Genomic DNA, 22,656 nt, shown 5'->3' with positions numbered 1-22,656 from the left:
CGACAACGATGACTTGAGAGAGGCTCATTGCGATCAACAGTTTTTTTACACATTTTTTAACCAGATAAAGAAGATTGATTGTTTGTTTTGTGGAGTTAGTTTTGATTATAAATTAAAAATTTTGAGCCGGTTTCAGGGAAAATTGATTCGAGAAAATCGTTGTTAGAGTGATTGAATATTTGTTTGTTTCAAAGAATTTATTTATGAAGAAAAACAGCGGTCGGTAGTTTTGTCAATGTTAGCTTAGAGTAAAATTCGGAATTATTTACTCTCTGTAGCAGCGATTGGATGATTTTGATCATTTCTGGTGTCCACCACAAAGTTTTCAATAGCCTTGAAATATGACATTTGTATGCCAAATATCAGCTTTCTCATTGTCAATCATAGTTCAACCTATCACGTATTGTAGCGATCAAAATGATTCATATATGAACTCAAAAAGCCTGAAAACCACTATTAGGAGAACCTCGAAATTAAGAAAGTTCAACACTTCATGTTATGTTCACAAGGACAACTTTTTTTAGCAAACACGAATCTACCTGTGGCAAAACCATGCAATCATTTATAATAGTTGAATTGATTGGTTCAAGGCTTATTAACTGCACGCTTTATGTATTGATCTTCACATGTTTGATTTGGCTGGCCTGACGCAGTTGGGTCGAACGAGTACAGAAAATGACACAAATTAGTCACTGTATTTTTTCGGGCTCATGCCAATTTGCAAGACTATAGCTTGTTCAATATGGAATATCCATGGCTAAATTGACGGGAAGCATGCATTTTTAATTTGCAAAATTATTCCTTAAAAATACAAAAAATAATTGCTACACAGACCAGACGAAACAAATATTCTACAAATTATCTAAAGGTCTATATCTACTACATAAGAAACTGTAAGTGAACAGCTAAGGGAACACGATTGGAACCAGAACTATCCATTGGAAATGTGCGTGGAAAAAAAGTTTTTAGCGTAACTAACTTACAATGTACTGAATATTTAAAATCAGAAAAGGTTGAAACCTGCTCCACAGAAAAGAGCACACTTAAAACAAGAGGAACAAAAACTATTCTCAGGATTTTTCCAGTCTTAGTTTGGAATTTAAGAAGTCCTGGAAGGCAGTTTTTGCCATAATTACCATCATATTCATCGCAGAGGGCGTTGTTAATACATAAATTTCATGAAGGAGCCAACAGGGAAAAATATCTTATACAATGTTTTGAGTTGAAAGGTTTCGACACAAGTTCAAAAATATACAATGCTAGTTTTAAAACCTTCTTTTTGGTAGTTGAGTGTACTTTAGGCAGAAGTATTTTTTGATACTTCAAAGTATCTCAGCTCACAGATTTAAGAATTCCACTCCAATCAAGAACCAGTTCTTGTCTTTTTCATTACATTTTTGTTAACCAACTAAAACTTAATTTTACTACATGGAACAGAATGCAGTATCAAAAAATTAGCAGTTTAGAAACAATTTTTCAATTCTTATCTTTGACGGTGGTGATATCTTGGGCAGAAGAGGAAAAGCATCCAACTCCAGTTGGCGTTCGGTAAAAAATATTTCACAAATCCTAGACAGAAAAAAATAATATCCAGATAATGTTAAAATGCCTAATTTGCCAAATACCCATTTGTACCCAACGATTTTAAAGCTTAGAAAGATTACAAAGTGACCTTGTGAACGAATTAATAAACATATGATTGGCATGATAAATTGGAACAACAAATTCGGTAGTAACATTTATCCAAAAATTTTGTTCATCATAAATTATTTTTATTGTTAATGATACAAGTTTGCATAGTTAGTGAATAACGTTCTTAAAGCTTTAGAAGCCTAAAAAATTTTTTATAGATTATTTTTTTCAATCAATTTTTTGTAAAAATGTACAGCTAATGGAACATTTGTTACAAAAAAAATTGCCTTTCCACATTTTGTCAATAAAAATATTTTTGAACTTTTCGAAGGTGGTTATACTGAGGATCTGGTGGTCAGTTCCTTAGCCGAAAAAGATCATTCAAAATGATTCCACCTTAGTGGAAGGAAAAATGTCATATTCTCTGCTGTTTTGTTTTTCAGTTATTTTTGACCAACTGTTCTATTCATGTTAAAAAAAGTATCAGTGGCATTATAAGAAAGCCTGTCAAACTTATCAAGGTGTAAAAATCTTTTCCAGAGTGGATAATGTTTTCCTCTTGTTGGAACTTTTTAGGGTTACTTTCAATAAATTTTATTCAACTCAGACTTTCCCTATACTTATCCGAAAACCGTCTTCCCGTGTCGAGACCGAATGGTTAACTTGTAAGAATTTGCAATATTCTTGCAAAAGACGGTTACTTGTAAGACCTTGCAAGTCGAATGGTTAACTTGGAAACACTTAAAAGTCGAATGCTAAACTTGTAAGAACTTGCAAGTCGATTGTCTAACTTTTAAAATTCTTAAAAGTTCGTTCCGGTTGAGCTCGACACTTATTGGTTAATTCAATTTAACACTCAGTCATTTACAGTAGAAAGCGCGTTGGAGTTAGTTGCTCAATTTGAATAAAATATTACAATGCAACCAAATTTGATATTTTGTTTACTTCTCAATTTTATCAACTCATGAGGTCCTTTTGCAATTCAATTAAGGAACAGTAGATCTCAATTGGCTTTCATATGTCAGCATTTTCTCAAAATAATTTCGTAACCCTTATTTTTTTAACAATTTCTATTTTATAATTTCAATTCACACTTTTCCAGATTATATATTTTTGAAGCATCTGTTTGCAATTATTTCTTGCAATATTTATTGTTTTTTGCTGCAATATAGGTAGAAAAATTATCAGGTAACGACTTTTCACAGAATTTATGTAAGAAATTATCAAAATCAAACGTTTAACTCTTAAGAAATCTACGCTTTGAATGGTTAACTTTCAAGAGCTTTTTAAATCAAATGGTTTACTGGTGAGAACCTTGTAAATTGAATGGTTAACTTGTATGAACTTGCAAGTTGAATGGTAAAATTGAAAGAACTTGCAAGTTTTTGTAAGAAAAACTTGCAAGCCGATGCATCGCCTTAGAAGTTTCTACAAGAAACTTGCATGCTCTCACAAGTTAACCGTTCGGCCTCGACCCGGCTTTTTTATCGATATTGATTTAATGACTAACTCTTCTCGAGTTGAGAAAAACAGTGATAGAAAGAAAGAACGACATTTTATGAAAAAAATGCCAAAATTGCAAATCGAGTTTTCCAAACTACAAGCAAAGAAAATCAATCAGTTTTCATGTTGCACAAATTATAGTAAAGCAGTATCAGCGCTAAAGATATTATATAGCCTTCTGGTTTTATTTTAAAGGAAACTTTGAAGACCCTCATCAAAACCGTCGCTTCATAAAAAACGAGGAAACATTTCTAAAGCTGAGTTAGAACAATTTTAGTATAGTTGTTTTGATCCAATTGAAATGTGATTAAAACTGAATTTCAAATATGTTTTAAAAAATCTTGTTTTCGTTCACTTGTCATAGTCTATTTACTTTTTTACAATTACATTTGCGCTACCATTGAAAATTGGATTTGTTTTAATAGAAATTTCTAACTTTAGCCGCTTCAGTTTGTTGATTTTAAAACAAAGTATGGTTCACATTTTCCTACATTGTATTTAAAATTCAAACGCTAAAAATTGCGATGAAACATCCAGATAAGATTAAAAATTGAAATGCGCAGGGAGTTGAAACAATAAAAAGCTTGAGCTGATTTTTGTACTAGCAAAAATTTCTAAAAGTGGAAGGAAACGTTGAAAAAGATTGCCAGAGAATGATTTTCGAAAGTAAGGAATTCACCAATTTGGTTATGTTTGAATATAAATAAGTCTCAGATTATTTCAGATTAAATGTATCCGACTTATTTTGCGATAATCACAGAATTGTTTTTTACAATTTTTGAGTTTATTTTTTACTTCATCGAACATCTTCATATGGATGGGGTATATTCAGTCATCTAAGTTCTTTTTTTAGCAATTTTACCAAGTCATTATTTTTGAACAAATTTAATTGTACTATTTTCAAAAAAATTTCTTGGTTAACATCGCGAGTGGTAAGCTGAAAAAATCTAAAACCACAATCAAATCAAACGCGCCCGTACTTCTTTTTAACTTCTCATAGTTCTGTTTAAGTGCTAGCAGATGGTTAACCAACAAAAAATTCCAACAAAATAATGTTTTTCTGTCTAACTTAAACTTTTTGCAATGCACTTGTGAATTATTCTCTAAAAATAAGAAAAACAGTTGCATTTTGTTAAAGTTTTGATTGTGAAAACGCAAATTCAAGCAATTTTTCCTTTCCCCCTGAAGATATCAGCAATTATGTCTTCAAGCATATTCATGATTACAAATTGCTGTGACACTATTAATGTCTTTCATCATAAAAATTGGATAATCGAAACAGGCTTTGTTTATTTTCATAGCACATGTCAACGGAGAGAAGAAAAATTGACACTAAACTGAAATCTAAAACTGTGGTGTTTTTAAACATATCAACAGAGACAAAAAATTTAACAATTCTTGAGAAAAAGAGCTCTCAAGAGTTCAAGCTTTAAAATATATTTTTTAATGCGCGATCATCACATATATAAACTGCGTGGTTTTATGAAAAAGAATTCATGTTTTAAATAATAGAAAATTTGAAAAAGATTTGAGCCAATGTGAACGAAGAGTTGATTTGATGACTCCCTTAAATTTGCTTCAAAATGGTCTCTAACGATCCATAAATCTTGTTATCACTATTGGAAAGCTATTTAAAAACGGAAAATTTGCAATTCAATTTTTTTGGAAAAATATGGTACTCAAGCTAACGTATGAACGTTTGATTGACTTCGAATTAATAATCCTTAAAATAACTTTAAGAATTAGTAAAACCGAGAGAAAGTTGAAAAAACACAGAGAAATTGCTTCCCTGTTTACGGAAACAGTTTTACGTTAAAAAATTTGTTTTTCAGCTCATACGATTGTTCATTTTTGTTCAAATTACTATCATTCAATTCCACGAAGTTTTTGAACCATAGATCTTAATCTGCATTAAGCCACAGACGCCTCTTCTTAGCTCTGCCTTTTTTTCATTTCCCACGGATGAGATAGTTATTTTCAAGCCCAGCTTTGCTCTTTTTTGGTGAACATGCCCATGTTTTTGTCAACTTCAAACTATGGTTACATCAGAGCTCATCCTCACACATCCAGCTTTATGTGATTGCCCTCTTAATCGGTGGCATGTGACCACACACCTTACCTCTCGACTATCACCACACCTGCAAATTTTCTTCACAGCTTCTTTTACATTTTCTTTCATATTGCAAATTTCTTTCAAATTTTTTTTCAGATTGTGAAAAGCTTTGGAGCAATTGTTTCAAAACTACAATTGTCTTATAGTGTCATTAATAAAAATACAATTGTAATAATTTGATTCGAGAGTTTATTATTTGAGGGCAATTTAGAAATCGAATTAATTATGAAGCCTAATTTTTGGGGCAAATTCTGAAACCAACACGACGTCTGTAGAAGACCTTTAGAATATAGACGCATAAGTCCAACATGACCAGTGTCGACTGTTCTGATGTGACAGAAATCTGGTTATGAAAGGCTATGCGTTCAATTCTCTGCAGAGTTTTCTGCTAAGAAATGAATATATCAAATGACTTAGCTATTCAACAGAGGAAATCATGGAGATTGTTTGCAAAAACATGGGCACCCTAATAAGACAGGTGTTCTAGAAATCTGGCAGAAATTTTTCTCAGATGATGCATCCTCTTGTAAGAATCTGAAAATTCCTACAAGAAACTGGCACAATCTATTTCCGACTGGCACAATTGCTGGCCTCGTTAATGTGACCATGGTGTAATTTAATTCGATCTGAGAGGATGTGTTTGCATTTAAAACGTCATAGTTTAATTATACGTGAAGTTAAATGAATGAGTCTCTTTTTGGTATTTCACTGGATATTTTGTTTTTACAAAATTTTAGGCAAACTGTTTTTGATGACATCAGGAAGAGTACTCGTCTGGACGGGTACCAAGTTAGTCAGTTTGAGAGCACCGCCAGACAAGACTGTGCAATAACATGTTTGCGCAACCCTCTATGCATGTCATATAACTTCTGTGCCAACAAATTATGCGAGCTGAATTCAGAGGACATTCTGTTAATGTCCAATGCCAGTAAAGATGACCCAATATGTGTGTATGGAGGCATGAAAAATGAATCAAAGCCAGCTTGCATCGAAGAAAACAAAGCCAAATTTATACAGGTAGTCAGTGAAGCAGTTCCCGGACCTAACGCCCAGTCAATTTCAGTACTGGGCAAGTCTAATTCCAAGTCTAGGTATCAGTACTGATTCAGAGCTATGATCATGTCACTTTTTACACTTGGCAGTCTAAATCCAAGTCTAGACTGAGACTTGGCAATTTTAAATCCAAGTCTGATTTACGAAACTCGTCAAGTCGAAAATAGGTCTGAAAAAGATCAAAATTAGACTGAAGCGTCAGACTTGTAATTGGACTTGCCCAGTACTGAAAAACGATATAAGACTTGTATTTAGACTTGCCTAGTACTGATATAGAGTTGGAGTTTGGTCCGGGTGGAGCATTCAAAGAAATTTTATCACAGGACACTACTTAAATTCATAAAAGGTCAATTTGAAATCTGTCCTTTGAAATTATGCCCAAAACTTATTTTCAAGAATTTGTCAAACCGAATTTATGCCACTAAATTCCCTCTTCAGTTTCAGAAGTTCTCTAAAAGTTAGTCTAGGACTTCCTATCTCCTTCCAAGCCACAATCCTCGTCGTATCAAAGCTAGGAAATCCCAGCATGGCGATAATCAAGCAACCTGATTTCAATGTGTGAATGACAATGAATTCTCAAGTCCAGATCTACAGAGACATTGCAGTGAGCTTTGCTAAATAGTCAATGACATTGGAAAAAAAGAATTAAGAGAAAAGGAAAAATATTCATTAAAAAAACCGATAATTTCCGAATTAAAAGAAAGATAGAAATTTTAGCAGCCGTTAGTAATTTGCGATAAACATAAAGATGTAAATTATAAGTTTTGTTTGTAGGTAATGTAATGTGTCAGACATTGCCGAAGTATTGACATGGTACTACTCTTATTTTTGATGACTTATAACCATTTGCCTGGAGTCTAGGTGTTGTCTAGATTCTCAAATTTTTTATACTCTATTAAAATAAATTTAAGTACATGCAAGAAGACATACCTTTTTGGGTGAATTTGCATGTGCTATGCCGTCGGTTATCGTAGCAGCTTTTGAAAATTATTTTGAAAGTCATTAGTAAAATAGGCTAAGAACCAGTTTTTTTTGGATTTGATCTCCCGGGTTGTGTTCATAATTGAAAAATTTATTAAAATGCAACTTCTCATTATGTCGTGTCTGAAAATTTGTAATTCTAGAATTTCATGAAGTGAATGTTCTAATTAAAGAAATTTTAAAACTAATACCAAAAAAGGCTAAAACAAATCGCAACAAGCATTTTTCAAAAGATTAGTGAGATAAAATTTGTGTGCAAATTATCATTCTGTTTCGGTGAAAGATGATACCAACATTTAAAATCAGCATATATATCGAATAGTGCAACCAATAAAAATAATAAATATAAAAATGGACGCTTGTCAAGGGAAACGGTGGTATAAAGAATTTCCTCCCGAATGGTCGATGAATAAAAAAAACTTGCAAGAATCTTGCAAGGTCACCTTGCAAGTAAATGCATACCAGTACCAAGACTCTTGCAAGATTCCTACAGGCTTTGGATTCACTTGGAAGAGTCTTGCAAGTTTTTCTATTCAACATTTTTTGTTCGGTGTACGCTAGCTTTTGCATGAGCTTCTGTAGTTTCTTTGACGACTAGAGACGCTGCATTTTTGAGCTCCAAAAGAGGCGCACCAGAAACTAGCCACCAATGAAGAAAAGCGAGACCCGAAAATCGCTAACAGGCTTTTTTCTCTCGTTTGGTTGACATGGCTTTCACTCTTCTAACAGTTAATACAATTTACATTCGTACACAATCATATCCGAACCATCGACAAATTCGGATCAAGTAATGAATGCGTGGCCACCGTTTTAAGATTTGGAAGAAATTACATTAAAACTGCAAAACTGGATGACAATTTATATTCTTATTAGAATCAGTTGTGCAAAAATCAGAGTCAGAATCTCGGATTGGTTAGCGAAATCTGCTTTATAATCTCAATAAATGGTGGAGACCGATCTGAATTCGTTCTAATTTTTGCCTCCTTTGAGTCATTATTACCATATAAGGCTATTAAGAATGCTGCTCGCGTATGTATTATGAACGCGCGATCCAAGCGATGTGGGTATTAAGGTATTTAAGAAGTAGTTTAAATCTAACACCACAGTTATATAAAACATTTTGGAGAGTGAATTTCGGTATCCATATACGTCTCTCAATATATAGCAACGGCCAGAAATGTATTTAGGATGACATCAGCCCAGGTGTATGTGAGATCAACAAGAAGCGCAGAGACGGAGTTTGTTCACCTTGGAAATACTTCGAAGATGTGACGGATAACCGCCGTGCTGACGGGATGGAGTTCGAGCGCCCAGGGTTCTACATCAGATATGCTAGTCGATCAGTTGACCAAGTACCATATCACGGGGGTAAGGTTTTCGTGAGTAATGCGAAGATACTGAAGAACACAAGAAAGCAAAGCTGCCGGATCTACTTTCACCTACTCCCCCCTCCCCAACTTAGTGGCATCCAACCAACTAAGTAGACATATAAACGTCCCCAGACACAGGTGATATTTTTTACATACTAACGTGCTATGCAACAACATATAATTGAATTTGGGGACACAAAAATACTGGGGGGGGGGGCAGAATAGATTCAAACTGCCGAGAGGAAATTGGGAAAAACTTATATATATATATATATATATATATATATATATATATATATATATATATATATATATATATATATATATAGTTGAGAAACAGATAATTTTTGAATTTTCGAAAAGTTCTATGAAACAAGAGAAGAGAAGGACATTTTTGGCAACTTTTAGTAAAATACGTACCATAGAGGAGAGATGGAGACTAAAATTAGATCAAATTTGATTTACATTTTGTGATGTAGAGTTTACGCTTTGTTTGGATGATTTGTGCACCTCACCTTAGGCCGGAGACTTAGGTTTTTAGTCTGTAGTCCTTTGGAGGATTGAATTCCAAGCAATCAGACCAAAGCGTAGTTGCATTAACATAACTCACAGACAATTCAATCTTTAATAAGTTTTGAACATTCAAACATATTAAAAATATGGATTACTCGTCCTTTCGATGCTTGCATCAACCTATGCTTATTCAAGAGTTCCAAAAAAATACGATATCTACTTCAGACACTAATCTTATGGCTTTATAATTTTTTTCCAGCAAAACGTCACCACTCCTACATTCTGAGCAAACAAATTTGATTATAAATACCAGCATTTTCCGCTGCTCCATGTTATAAGATTAGACGATATAGGCTTTTGCGGACAACAGTGAATGTGAGGTAAATTATTGCAAAAATACTCAAAATTGGGATTATTTGCCACTGATGTCCTAAACTGTGGAATTTGATGACACGCAGGATAGGCGGACAGATTTGTACGGCTTTTATCCGGCAATTTGCGTCACTAAAATCCGCGCTAAGGTTAAAACTTTCCTGCGACTTCAACGTCACTAATTTTCGCAGTTTTTGGTGTATTTGTCATTTTTATCCGGGTCACTAGTGTCTGCAAGTTTATTGTCACAAATACTCGCGTCTTTATTATCCATAGTTTTATAGTCACTTTTATCCATGTTTTTGTTATCTGCAATTTTAATTTGTTTCACTATTATCCGCGGTTTATAGTTAAAAGTTAAGCTTAAATGCTTTATATGCTCTTGAATTTTTCACATTTTGTTGTGTCAGGAAGGGAGAACAGTTTCCAAATGCAAATGCGAGTGAAAAAACTAACAAAGAAATAACTAAAACCAATGACTCATTAAAAGAACTGATGAAAGTGGCTGATGAACTATGACGGGTTTTTCGTGAGAAAATCTATCAGTAAAAACTTTCTTATAAATTGAAAACAAAAGTAATAAAATGTGTTCACATGTTTCTATTTTTGTTAACTGGATCAAAGAAAAGCCAACTGAAAAATGCAAACATTTAAAAAAGTATGTAAGTCTTGATGTTCAAATATCTAAATGTGCGGGATTTTAATTAAATTAAAGGATGATTGCATTAAAATTGAAGAGTTTAAAGAAAGGAAAAAATGTTAAACAAGAAAACCAGTCAATAACACAACAGAATCAACAGAACAGAAGTAGACAAAAAAAGAGAAACAAGATAAAAATATCGGTTTTTGATAAGTTTTATTAAGTTTTAGTTTTCATCAAGATTTTTAGTTCTTCTTTGACCGACTCTTCTTTTGAACTTTTTTCGGTCTGCTAACTAAAAGTTTAGTTTAATCTATGGAGAAAAACAGCACTGAGGGGTTTTTATTTAAAAAAATGAGAAAACCAATTTTATCTATTAAATGAAACATCACTGAGAGATTTTTGCTAAAACAATCTTATCATGAGAACAATTTTATCAATTAAGAAATTTACCGCTGCGGGTTGTTGTTAACATAATCATAAAAACTTATTTTAGCTGCACAGAAAAACAGCACCAAGAGCTTTTATTAAAATCATTAAATGGCTACTTTTATCTGAGAAGAAGAAGAACACTGAGTGGTTTGTATTAAAATATTCTGACCCTAAATATAATAAAATTTAATATTTTTTCTTGAGTTATAGATTTAAAATTTGTGTACAAATGACATTTTTCCGTCATTGACTTTGTAACTGATATAATAATCAATGGCTGCAAACCAAATATAGAGCAAAGCAAAAAATGAAATAGAAAAAAAGTATGCTCAAAATTGCGGAAATTGATGGCGATACACCTGCTCACAAATTGCGGTCCTTTATGACAAATAATAAACGTGATTTTTACGAGATCAGTGATTGAATTTTGAAAACCTTGTCCTCAAACTTTTTGTCACTGTTGTCCGCAATTTGACCATTTTCACATATGCAAGAATTGGTGACAAAAAATCGTCACTCGTGTTCGCAAGCGCAGACTCTGCTGATTTTGTTAGATCGGCGACGTAATCAGTCTTTTGCCTACTCTAGCGTCAATGAATACCTACTAGGTCAAGTATAGATAACAATATTACCTAAACCTTTTTTTCCTAGCATATGTAAAATAGTAAATGATATTTTGAGCAAAAATTTGAGTTATGTGAATTACTTTTTATTCAAAACTTTTTTAGAAACAACATTTCTTATTTATTTCTTATTTTTCTGGCTGAACTTTATCAAGTTTTTCAGAACTTTGGTTTGTTTGCTTCCAAGTGTTTTATTAAGAGTAACACCAGATAACTGCCGCCTTTTGTCTATGGCTATGTAATCTCATCTCCTTGTTCATGTTTGTATAGCTTTAAACGAACAACCCGACCGAGGAAGAATTGCTTTTACTTGTTTAAGCATGATTGTTATTACGTCCAAGAAAAAATAATTAATTAAAAGAATGATGAAATTTTGAGACCCCGAGACAGACAATAGTCAAATTGTTGTGTCTCAGATTGATTGTCTGCCCAATGGTTTTAACTTTTTTTGTGAAGAAATAACTATGGAAATTTCTGCAGGCGTAGGCGAATGCAACTGCTTTTTAGGGTAATTAATCGTATTTCTTGATGGTTTTGTTCCACCAAACAGAAGATAAAATTTTTATCAAGGCCATTTCAATTTTCGGCAGATATAGATTGCACAATATGTATTGCTCATCTCTTCTCTCATAGAAAGGTTTTTAAATTATTTTACATCATTCAAGTTGTTTTTTCAATATTTCTAAGAGATCGTAGTGATAACGCTCACGGCGCTTTCAAAAATGTTACTAATAAGTAATACATTTTCACTGCTTTCAATTGTTTTTATTTTGATTTATGCTTCCAATGTATGAACTGAAAATAAGACGCAGAAGACGAACGTTATAACGTTTTTTTGTCTGGGAGACAGTAGCTGAATATTTTCCCTGGTCCGTATTTTTTCTTGATAATTAAGGAATTTTTTAATTTACAAAGTTAGGCTACCTTATCACGTCATTTGTTTGCTGCCTTACAAATTTTAATACAGCTATGATACAGTACCTTCCCGTACCTAAAGCTCAGTGACTATCAGTACTGATTCAGAACAATTTCACAGATATTTCAAGTTTTAGTACTGATTCAGAAGGATTTCAGAACCAACTCTGATGTGATTTCTGAATTTCTCTGAATCAGAGCAAAATTCAGAGAAAGTATTCGTTATTCTTCTGAATCAGACGATAATTCAGAATGAATCACTGAATAAGCTCTGAATCAGAAAAATTCAGTGCAAAATGTGTTAGGTACGGGTTAGAAATCATATTACAACTTTAATACGGTTCCCCTGCTTTGAGACACATCTCAACATGGCCGTAGAAGTAAATTCGACAAGATTTTGTTCAGTTTTTCTATGATTTATACGGTGTTCCTCAGTACGGCCTTAACAATTTTTCTGAGCTTGGTCAAACCCGGAACACTCCTTCTCGATTCCGATTCTGATCAAATTAGGCTCTTTATAGATTCGGACCAGCGCAACGAGATCCCGTTGCATTCAAACCGGGTTACAATTGATCGTGAACAATAGTGCTTTCTTAATTTTTTGTAGACACATGGATACAATCAATACAATTATATACAAATAATTTAGCCTCCAAACCAATGACTTCCGCATAATTATTTTCGGATAACCATAATGGAATTTTATTTCAACTCAAAAACGACGATCATTTACTATACTTGTTGAGGTATATAGACCTACATTTTAACCACATAGCTCATTGAGAAAAGATACTAAGTAAAAAAGAATAATCAGATGAAGTATTAATGTCTGCAAACTTCACTTGATTATGTTTTTCTTATCTATACGCAGGTGCAGCTTGTGTGTTGTTGGACAAAACGTTGGAACACCTGGTGATACCTCGACGTAGGGGGTATTTTTTAGAAGCTAAGAGTGCATGTGAACAGATTGGAGGTCTTGTGTTTTATCGACTGAACGGAACATATGAGCAAATGCGTTTCCTATGTGACAATATTGCCACGTACAACCTCTGGTTTGGCATGAATGATACGGTAAGATTTACTTGGCATTTTCTCAATCTCAATCTTTGTAAGACATTGTAAAAACACTGTAGTTACCAGCTAACTCCCCTGCCTTTTATTGATATTGCGCTTATTTGTGGAATTTGGAGGAAAAGACATTATATAATTACTAATTACTAATTGCTGTAAGTAATTCTTTGTCGCAATATATCACATACTGTAAGGCCCTTTTTGCATGTATTAAGATACGTTTTGTCGGTGGCATTCGGGACCACGGACTGAGCTTCAATACCTTATTTTATTTTGAAAAATTGTCAGAAGTTCTGAAAAATTTCGTATTTCACAATTCTGACCACTGAATGAGAGGGTAGTATTCTGCTTTATTTGTCATTTCAAAAAATTCTGCTAGACGCGCTTTGGCTAGATCAGCATCCTCCTAGTTTATGTACTGCGCGCTTTTATGAACAACTGCTATAATAATGGCGCTATTGTGAATGGCAGACGTTTCAAAGTATAGACTTCTCAGATTAGCCACCCAGAGGCGAAGAGTTAATTGTTCTGTTTTCTGGTTGATTAAACGTTCACTACTTCGCTAACAATCAATTCCAATCAATCAAGGTATTAATTCAATTATGCTTAGAAGTGAAACAGGGAAGAAAAAAATTAAAATGAATTTGGTGTTCGTGATAATCCCACGATCGGCTGTGAAAGACTCCTATCAAGTCCCACAAGGCGCTGAGATATGGCTGTGTCCTGCAAGACATAGCCAAATACATCAAAAGATCTTTCGAAGAGTAAGACTAAGTTGATTGACATTTGTATGCATGCATTATTTTACAACGCTGACAGTTTCTCAGACAATCAGATTGTGCGAAGTACAACTGTATCGAAACCTAACGGTATACGATTGCCTAAAAATATTCATCATTTCACCCGAAAATTTTTTAATCCGATCAGATCTTTCCAACTGAAACGAAAGCAAAACAGACGAACCAACCATAATGAAGAGTTGAGATTACGGATTTTTTGTTTATTGGGGCAAAACAATTGGAGCGAGATCAAATTAAAGCAAACAATGATAACTCCTGACCATGTCCATGTCTCAGTGGACAGTGGGACTTGATATGCATCTATCACAACCGAACAACTGATCAGCGTGCCTTGGCTGCTTTGAAAATGAATCCTGCTTGCACTTAATTGATAATTAATTTGTATTGGAAGTTTCGGCACTTATGAAATCAATTTCAATTTCGGCGTATTTGTAAGTTTTCACTGGATTGCTTTGAAAATCTGTTACTTGATTTTTGTGTTTTTTGAAAAAACACAAATCAGAATTGTCAATATGAGAAGTTAGCAGTGCTGCTAAAACATAGACTCATTCAGCTCATATATCTGTGTAAAGCAAACTTGACTGAAGAAACGTTAAGTATGAGTGGTCTCAGTGATCCCCATAAATTAATAACGAAGACAAACTGCTATTTTAAAAGTCAATATTAATAGTTTTTGAATAGTGTTGTATTGGGGATGAAAATAACGATAGAGATAAAATGTAAGCCATAAGATATGGAACAAATTTCTAATGTGCTAATTTGCTAATTTAAAGTTTTTGTCAAACTAATTCTTTAGGTTTGCCATGCAAGAGTAGGTTGTGAGGCCAATTTCTCCTTATCGAATTAACTATACTGAGAAAGAAGTGTCATTCAACTTCGCAGGTATATAGTTTTCAGTTCCTCTGGTGTACTTTACTATTAAGTTTAAAAAGTATTCAAACAAACTTTAAAATACTTAAAAAACTCAAAAAAAAAAATTTTAAAGCAGAAGAGGCGCTGCGGAAAATCAATTTATTTTTGAAAACTGCAGTTAGAATTAATTTATGATAATTTAATTTAATTTTGTTTTATTTTATATTTTTAATCGAAACATACTGAAAAATATGAAATGCAATGCGTTTCGAGATTTTTGCACTTTGATAACAGAAAAAAACTGCTTCAAAAGCTAATGAAAAAACAAACTAAGTAAAAAGAAAACATTTGCACATGAAACTTCAAAGCTATTCGCCTTGAAATTGATCTAATCCATCTTTTTATAATATGAGAGCGTCATGTGAAAATAATCAAGGATTCCTGTGACCGAAAAGGTTTTCAAACCAAAATATGTGACCAAGAAGCGATGATACATACCTTAAAGTATCCTTTAAATACTGCAATAGATCAAAATGAGCAAATCAATAAGCAAACAATGTCTATCTAGTGAACCATTGAAACTTATCTAACTAAAATTTTTGACATATGTTGTATTTGTGCTAACTTTTTTCTGCTTTTTTTGTTTTGATCCTAAAATCTTTATCAAAAAGATAATTTTGTCTCAAAAAACTTTTTATGTTTTGCTTGTGATTCAATAAGGAAAAAAAATCAGCTATGATGCCTTTATTTTCAGACACGACGCTCATGTGTTTCGTTGGCGTGTTCTCATTTTTTTGAGTTCTTTTTTCGTTTTGACCCTTAAATTAATCATAAAATGAATTTGATCTTGAAGAACTTGTTTTAGTTTGCTTGGGGTTAAGAACGAAAAAACCAACTTCAGTTTTTTGAATAAATCAAGGCTTGTACTTTTTTGGAGTGTTCTCGTTTTCTTTATTTTGTTTTCGTTTTGACCAGAAAAAGTTTATTTATCTTTTTTTTTGCCTTCAAAAATCTTATAGGCTGGTTCTGGGTTAAAAACAAAAAAAAATCAATTCTGATGTCCTTTTTGTTTAGGACAAAATGTCACTATTTTTTAAATCTTTTAAATATGAAAAAAGTTTGTCGGTGATGTTTTTGTTTAAGGTTGCTTCCTGCCGACTCAGTGCTATGAGAGCGTTTTTAATCGTAATTTAGAAAAAAATGGCAGACAAAGCCATTGTTTTAATTTTTTTTATATTGCTTGGGTTCAAAAGCAAAAAAAAGAAAAACTTCTGATGTCTTTTTTGTTGGGAATTAAAGACCACTAATTTTTGTCTTTTATATATGAAAAATGTTTGTTGATGTTTTTGATTTCTATGGTTGATTGCAGCTAATTCAGATCCATGAAAGCGTTTTCAACATTAGTTATGGCTTTGATTGTAGCCTTTTTTGTGTTCCTGATGTCTTTTTGTCGTTTTAAGGACAATTTATGACTGCCAGTCTTTTGATTTAGAATTAGCCAAATCATGGCTAAGACATGGGTTAAAATTTGCCAAGAAACCTATCGGTGGCGATTGTAAGAGTGCCTAAAATTATTCATTATTTCACCCGATAAAATTTTAATCCGATCAGATCTTTCCAACTGAAACGAGAGCAAAAAATCCGAAACAACCATAATGAAAATTTGAGATTACGGATTTTTTGTTTATTGGGGCAAAACAATTGGAGCGAGATCAATATAAAGCAAACAATGATAACTGCTGACCATGACTATATCTCACTGGTCAGTAGGGCTTGATATGCTTCTATCATAACCGAACTACGGATCAGCGTGCCTTGGCTGCTTTGAAAATGAATCCTGCTTGCACTTAATTGATAATTAATTGGTATTGGAAGTTTCGGCACTTCTGAAATCAATTTTAATTTCGGCGTATTTGTAAGTTTTCATTGGATTGCTTTGAAAATCTATTACTTGATTTTTGTGTTTTTTGAAAAAACACAAATCAGAATTGTCAATATAAAAAGTTGGAAGTGCTGCTAAAACATAGGTTCATTCAGCTCATATATCTGTCTAAAGCAAACTTGACTGATGAAACGTTAAGTCTGAGTGGTCTCAGTGATCCCCATAAATTAATAACGAAGACAAACTGCTATTTTAAAAGTCAATATTAATAGTTTTTGAATAGTGTTGTATTGGGGATGAAAATAACGATAGAGATAAAATGTAAGCCATAAGATATGGAACAAATTTCTAATGTGCTAATTTGATAATTTAAAGTTATTGTCAAACTAATTCCTTAGGTTTGCCATGCAAGAGTAGGCTGTGAGGCCAATTTCTCCTTATCGAAATAACTATATTGAGAAGAAATTTCATTAATCTTTGCAGGTATATAGTTTTCAGTTCATCTGGTGTACTTTACTATTAAGTTTAAAAGGTAATTAAAAAAATTTTAAAATAATGTTTTAAAAAAGTATTTTATAAAGCAAAAGAGGTGCTGCAAAAATAGTTTATCATTTTTTTTTGAAAACTGCATTTAGAAATATCTTATGATAATTTTAATTTATTTTATTTTTTTATTGAAACATATTGAAAAATATAAAATCCAATGCGTTTCGAGATTTCTTCACTTTGATAACAGAAAGAACGCTGCGTTACAAACTAATGAAAAAACAAACTAAGTAAAAATAAAACATGGGCACATGAAAGTTCAAAGCTATTCGTCTTTAAATTGATGTAAACAATCATTTTTTAATATGAGAGCGTCATGTGAGAATCATCGAGGAAGCCTGTGACTGAAAAAGTTTTCAAACCACAAATTGTGACAAAGCAACGATGATACATAACTTAATGTAACTTTAAAACACTATAATAGATCAAAATGAGCAAATCAATATGCAAACAATTTCTATTTAGTGAACCGTTGAAAATTTTGTAAATAAAATTTTGACATATGTGTTTTGCTGTGTTCTCTTTTTTTTCTGTTTTTTTTTGTTTTGACCCTAAAATCCTTCTCAAAAAGTTAATTTTGTCTCAAAAAACCTATTTTATTCTGTCTGTAAAAAATCAGCTCTGATGCCTTTATTTTTTAAACACGACGCTCATATGTTTCTTTGGTGTTCTCGTTTCCTTCGATTGGCGTGTTCTCGATCTTGAAGAACTTATTTGAGATTGCTTGGGGTCAAGAACGGAAAACATCAACTCCTTTTTTATAATACAATGCTCGTACTTTTCTTTGGTGTGTTCTCGTTTTCTTCATATTGTTTTTGTTTTGACCAAAAAAGTTTGTTTATCCTTTTCTTGCCTTCAAAAAAACCTATGGTTTGACATAAAAAATCTGAGCCAAGACATGAATTAAGACTTGCCAAGTCTTGGCCAAGACTAACAAAAGCTGACAAGTTTAAAATAAATATTATCTTAGCTTTTAAACAGTACTGATACCTGGACTTGTGATTAGAATTGCCCGGTGCTAATAATGAGTGGCCGTTAAATACGGGAGCTCTGATTGCAGCTGCAAACAGTCTCAGTGCGTCTAAACTCTTGACTAAACGAACTTGGTGCTAGCGTACCAAACTTTGGAGTTTAAGTGAAAAACTACTTGGTACGTGAGCTTTCAAAGTTCTATCCTTTTACGTTGTTTTAGCTGTTTCCTATTCATCCATTTTTGATTGAAACATACAATTCTACACATTACCGAGAGCAATCATCAGCAAGCATCTTCTACCGCGTACTGGTCATACTTGGGCATGGTATAATAAAGATCGTCATCCCATAATCTTCGAAAATAGAAAATTGATTTTGCAAAATCATGGAATTGAAATATTAAGGAGTACTGAAACGTCTTTAAGTTCCTCCCGGATATTCAAGTAACCAGAAACTGTTTTGACGCAAAAATCTTTTTCATAAGTTCATTTTGATTTTGATTTTTTTGTTTGTTTTGCTTGGGATCAAAAACGAAAAAAGGAAAGTTTTTTGTGTCTTTTTTGTTGGGAATTTCAGGCCACTAAATTTTTTCTTTTATATATGAAAAGCAATTTGTCGATGTTTTAACTTCTATGGTTGATTGCAGCTACTTCAGGTTTATGAAAGCGTTTTCAACCTCTGTTTTGGAAAACGTTGCTTGACAAAGCCAACGTCTTTGATTTTAGCTTCTTGTGTTCCTGATGTCTTTTTGAGACGTTTTGAGGACATTTTTTGAATGCTGGGATTTTGATATAGAAATAGCCAAATCATGGCCAGGATAGGTATTGAAACTAGGCAAGTCTTTGCCAAGACATGGAATATGACTTGCCAAGTTGTGGCCATGACATGGATTAAAACTTGAAAAGTCATGGCCAAGACATAGATTAAAACTTACCAAGTTTGGCCAACTCATGGATTAAAACTTGCAAAGTCTTGGCCAGTACTTTCCGAAGACTGACAGGTTTAAAATACTTGTGATCATAGCAATTAACCAATATTGATACCTTGATTTGAATTTAGATTTGTCCAGTTCTGATATTGATTGTCAATAAGTACGTGCATTTCTAATTGCAGCTGCAAACAGTCTCAATGTGCCTGAATATTTTGCTTGAACAAGCTTGACGCATTCTTACCATCCGTTGTAACCATTAAAAATCTTGGATTCTAAGGAAAAAATAAAAACCGTGGGGTACGTGAGCTTTCAAAGTGCCATCGTGGTGCGTCGTTTTAAATGTTTCTTTTTTGTCAAAGTTGTAAGCATGCACTTATCCAATTTTTAGAGGCCAATGCAACCATTTTTTACCTCATATTTGTCAAACCTGCGCATAATGTTTTAAACAAAACTGCAATCAAGGTCGTGGTCTCCTATTCAAAAATAAACATACGAAAATTGATTATATAAAAATTAGAAATGAAATTTTTTTTGTGCACTGAAAAGACGTTAATTTTTTGACGCAAAATATCATAGGAAAAATTTGTTTTGAAACCAAAATCCTTATCATAAAGTCAATTTGGTAATTTGGTCTTCTTAAACTTGTATTTTTCCGGCTTGGGTTCAAAAGCAAAAAAACAAATCCGAATCCTTTATTTTCAAATACGATGCTCATTTGTTATTTTGCTGTGTCCTCGTTTTCTTTGATTTCAGTCAATTTGACCCCCCCTCCCAAAAAACTTTATTATAATATCAATTTGGTCGCAAAAAACTTATATTGTTTTGCCTGGCGTCAAAAACGCCTCATCTTGAAGTCAATTTGGTCTGAAAATGCTTCATTTTGTTTTGCTAGCTTTCAAAAACGATATAAGTCATTTTTGATGCTTTTATTCTCAAATGTGATGCCAATACGTTTATTTTCTTTTTTTCATTCTGAATTAAGAAATGGTTTTTCCTACTTTAATGGCTTTCAAAAAACTCTTACTCTGGGTCGAAATCGAAAAAATTTATATCTTTTTATTAGGAAATAAATGCCACTAATTTTACGTCTTTTATATATATATATATATTTATATATATATATATATATATATATATATATAAATATATATAAAGTGTTTGTTGGTGTTTATGACTTTTATGGTTGAATTAGGCCAATTCAGTTTTATTAAAGCCTTTTCAACCTTAGTTTGAAAAAGTTTGTTTGACAAAACCAACGGCTTTGATTGTATTCTTTTTTGAGTAGTTGATGCGTTTTTGGCGTTGTTAGGACCTTTAATGACCGTCAAGTCGTGAATTCACACTTACCAAATCATAGCCCACATATGGATTAAAATTTGCTATGTTTTTGCCAAGACATGGATTGAGACTTACCAAGTCTTGGCCAAGAATTGCAAGAAGCTGACGAGTTTAAGTTATGTTATGTTCATTGCTCTGAATCAGTACTGACACCTATACTTGCAATTAGACTTGCCATACGTACTGATATTGACGTGGCGTTAAGTACTTGTCGTTCGAATTGCAGCTGCAAACAGTCTTATTGCGTCTAAACACTTATTTAAACAAAATTTTGGTGTACGCCTACATTGCGTCCTAACTTTCAGACAAAATATCTTGCGGTTTAAGTGGAAAACTAGGTTTTAAAATGCTATCATGGTACCTCATTTTAATTGTTTCCAATTCATCCGTTTTCGTAGAAACATACAGTTATAAAAATATCGAGATCAATCCTAAATAAAAGACAATGCTGTAATCAAAATCGTCATCAATTCACCAAACATCTAAAATTGAATAAACAGAATCCTAGAAATGACAAATTAATGGATCCTGAAAACACGTTAAGTTTCTCACGCATATTCAGGATCAGGGAACAACTGTTTTTGAAGCGATAGATAATTTAGACTTGGAATTCAGTAGGTTTTAAGCACAGAATTAGGAAAAGAGACATTTTGGAATTGCGGTTGGAAACTAAAATTCGCTGCGATTGTTTGAGTAAACTTTACAGTCATGTTCATTTGTAAATTAAGCAACACGTTTTATTGGCTCCACTAAGGTTGAAATGTTCAGAGAAAGTTACAATGTTGTAATTCATTCGTTCTGATATGTTCAGGCCGGATGAACCAATCAATTGTGTTCTACATTCTGATTTTTCTTCATATAGGCTACAATATGAAATGGAAAACCCTCTCCAAAATTTTGAAATGGGTAACTCTTTCTGCCATTGTTTCTAATGCTTTCTGCTTTCGTTATATATATATATATATATATATATATATATATATATATATATAAATATATATAAAGTGTTTGTTGGTGTTTATGACTTTTATGGTTGATTTAGGCCAATTCACTTTTATTAAAGCCTTTTTCAACCTTAGTTTGAAAAAGTTTGTTAGACAAAACCAACGGCTTTGATTGTATTCTTTTTTGAGTATTTGATGCGTTTTTGGCGTTGTTAGGACCTTTAATGACCGTCAAGTCGTGAATTCAGACTTACCAAATCATAGCCCAGATATGGATTAAAATTTGCTATGTTTTTTCCAAGACATGGATTGAGATTTACCAAGTCTTGGCCAAGAATTGCAAGAGGCTGACGAGTTTAAGTTATGTTATGGTCATTGCTCTGAATCAGTACTGATACCTATACTTGCAATTAGACTTGCCATACGTACTGATATTGACGTGGCGTTAAGTACTTGTCGTTCGAATTGGCAGCTGCAAACAGTCTCATTGCGTCTAAACACTTATTTAAACAAACTTTTGGTGTACGCCTACATTGCGTCCTAACTTTCAGACAAAATATCTTGCGGTTTAAGTGGAAAAACTAGGTTTTAAAATGCTATCATGGTACCTCATTTTAATTGTTTCCAATTCATCCGTTTTCGTAGAAACATACAGTTATAAAAATATCGAGATCAATCCTAAATAAAAGACAATGCTATAATCAAAATCGTCATCAATTCACCAAACATCTAAAATTGAATAAACAGAATCCTAGAAAAGAAAAATTAATGGATCCTGAAAACACGTTAAGTTTCTCACGCATATTCAAGTTCAGGGAACAACTGTTTTTTGAAGCGATAGATAATTTAGACATGGAATTCAGTAGGTTTTAAGCACAGAATTAGGAAAAGAGACATTTTGGAATTGCGGTTAGAAACTAAAATTCGCTGCGATTGTTTTGAGTAAATTTTACAGTCATGTTCATTTGTAAATTAAGCAACACGTTTTATTGGCTCCACTAAGGTTGAAATGTTCAGAGAAAGTTACAAAGTTGTAATTCATTCGTTCTGATATGTTCAGGCCGAATGAAACAATCAATTGTGTTCTACACTCTGATTTTTCTTCATAGAGACTACAATATGAAATGGAAACCCCTCTCCAAAATTTTGAAATGGGTAACTCTTTCTGCCATT

At 32.8% G+C, this 22,656-nt stretch overlaps 1 protein-coding gene across 1 annotated transcript in view; it reads left to right on the top strand.

Annotated features, from left to right (window-relative positions):
- Positions 1 to 1,511: 1,511 nt before the first annotated feature.
- LOC142337278 (uncharacterized) overlaps positions 1,512 to 22,656 on the top strand; it is a 22,714-nt gene continuing 1,569 nt past the window's right edge. The window contains exons 1-4 of the mRNA XM_075386500.1: positions 1,512 to 1,548; positions 5,986 to 6,265; positions 8,470 to 8,650; positions 13,019 to 13,218. Coding sequence (XP_075242615.1) covers positions 6,104 to 6,265; positions 8,470 to 8,650; positions 13,019 to 13,218 — 543 coding nt within the window. The 5' untranslated portion in view covers positions 1,512 to 1,548; positions 5,986 to 6,103. The remainder of the gene's footprint in view (positions 1,549 to 5,985; positions 6,266 to 8,469; positions 8,651 to 13,018; positions 13,219 to 22,656) is intronic.

The sequence above is a fragment of the Convolutriloba macropyga genome, chromosome 1, assembly GCF_964194025.1.
Source record: "Convolutriloba macropyga chromosome 1, txConMacr16.3, whole genome shotgun sequence".
Lineage (NCBI taxonomy): Eukaryota > Metazoa > Xenacoelomorpha > Acoela > Convolutidae > Convolutriloba > Convolutriloba macropyga.
The sequence above is the reverse complement of the archived record's forward strand: the minus strand, read 5'-3'. Positions and strand labels throughout refer to the sequence as shown.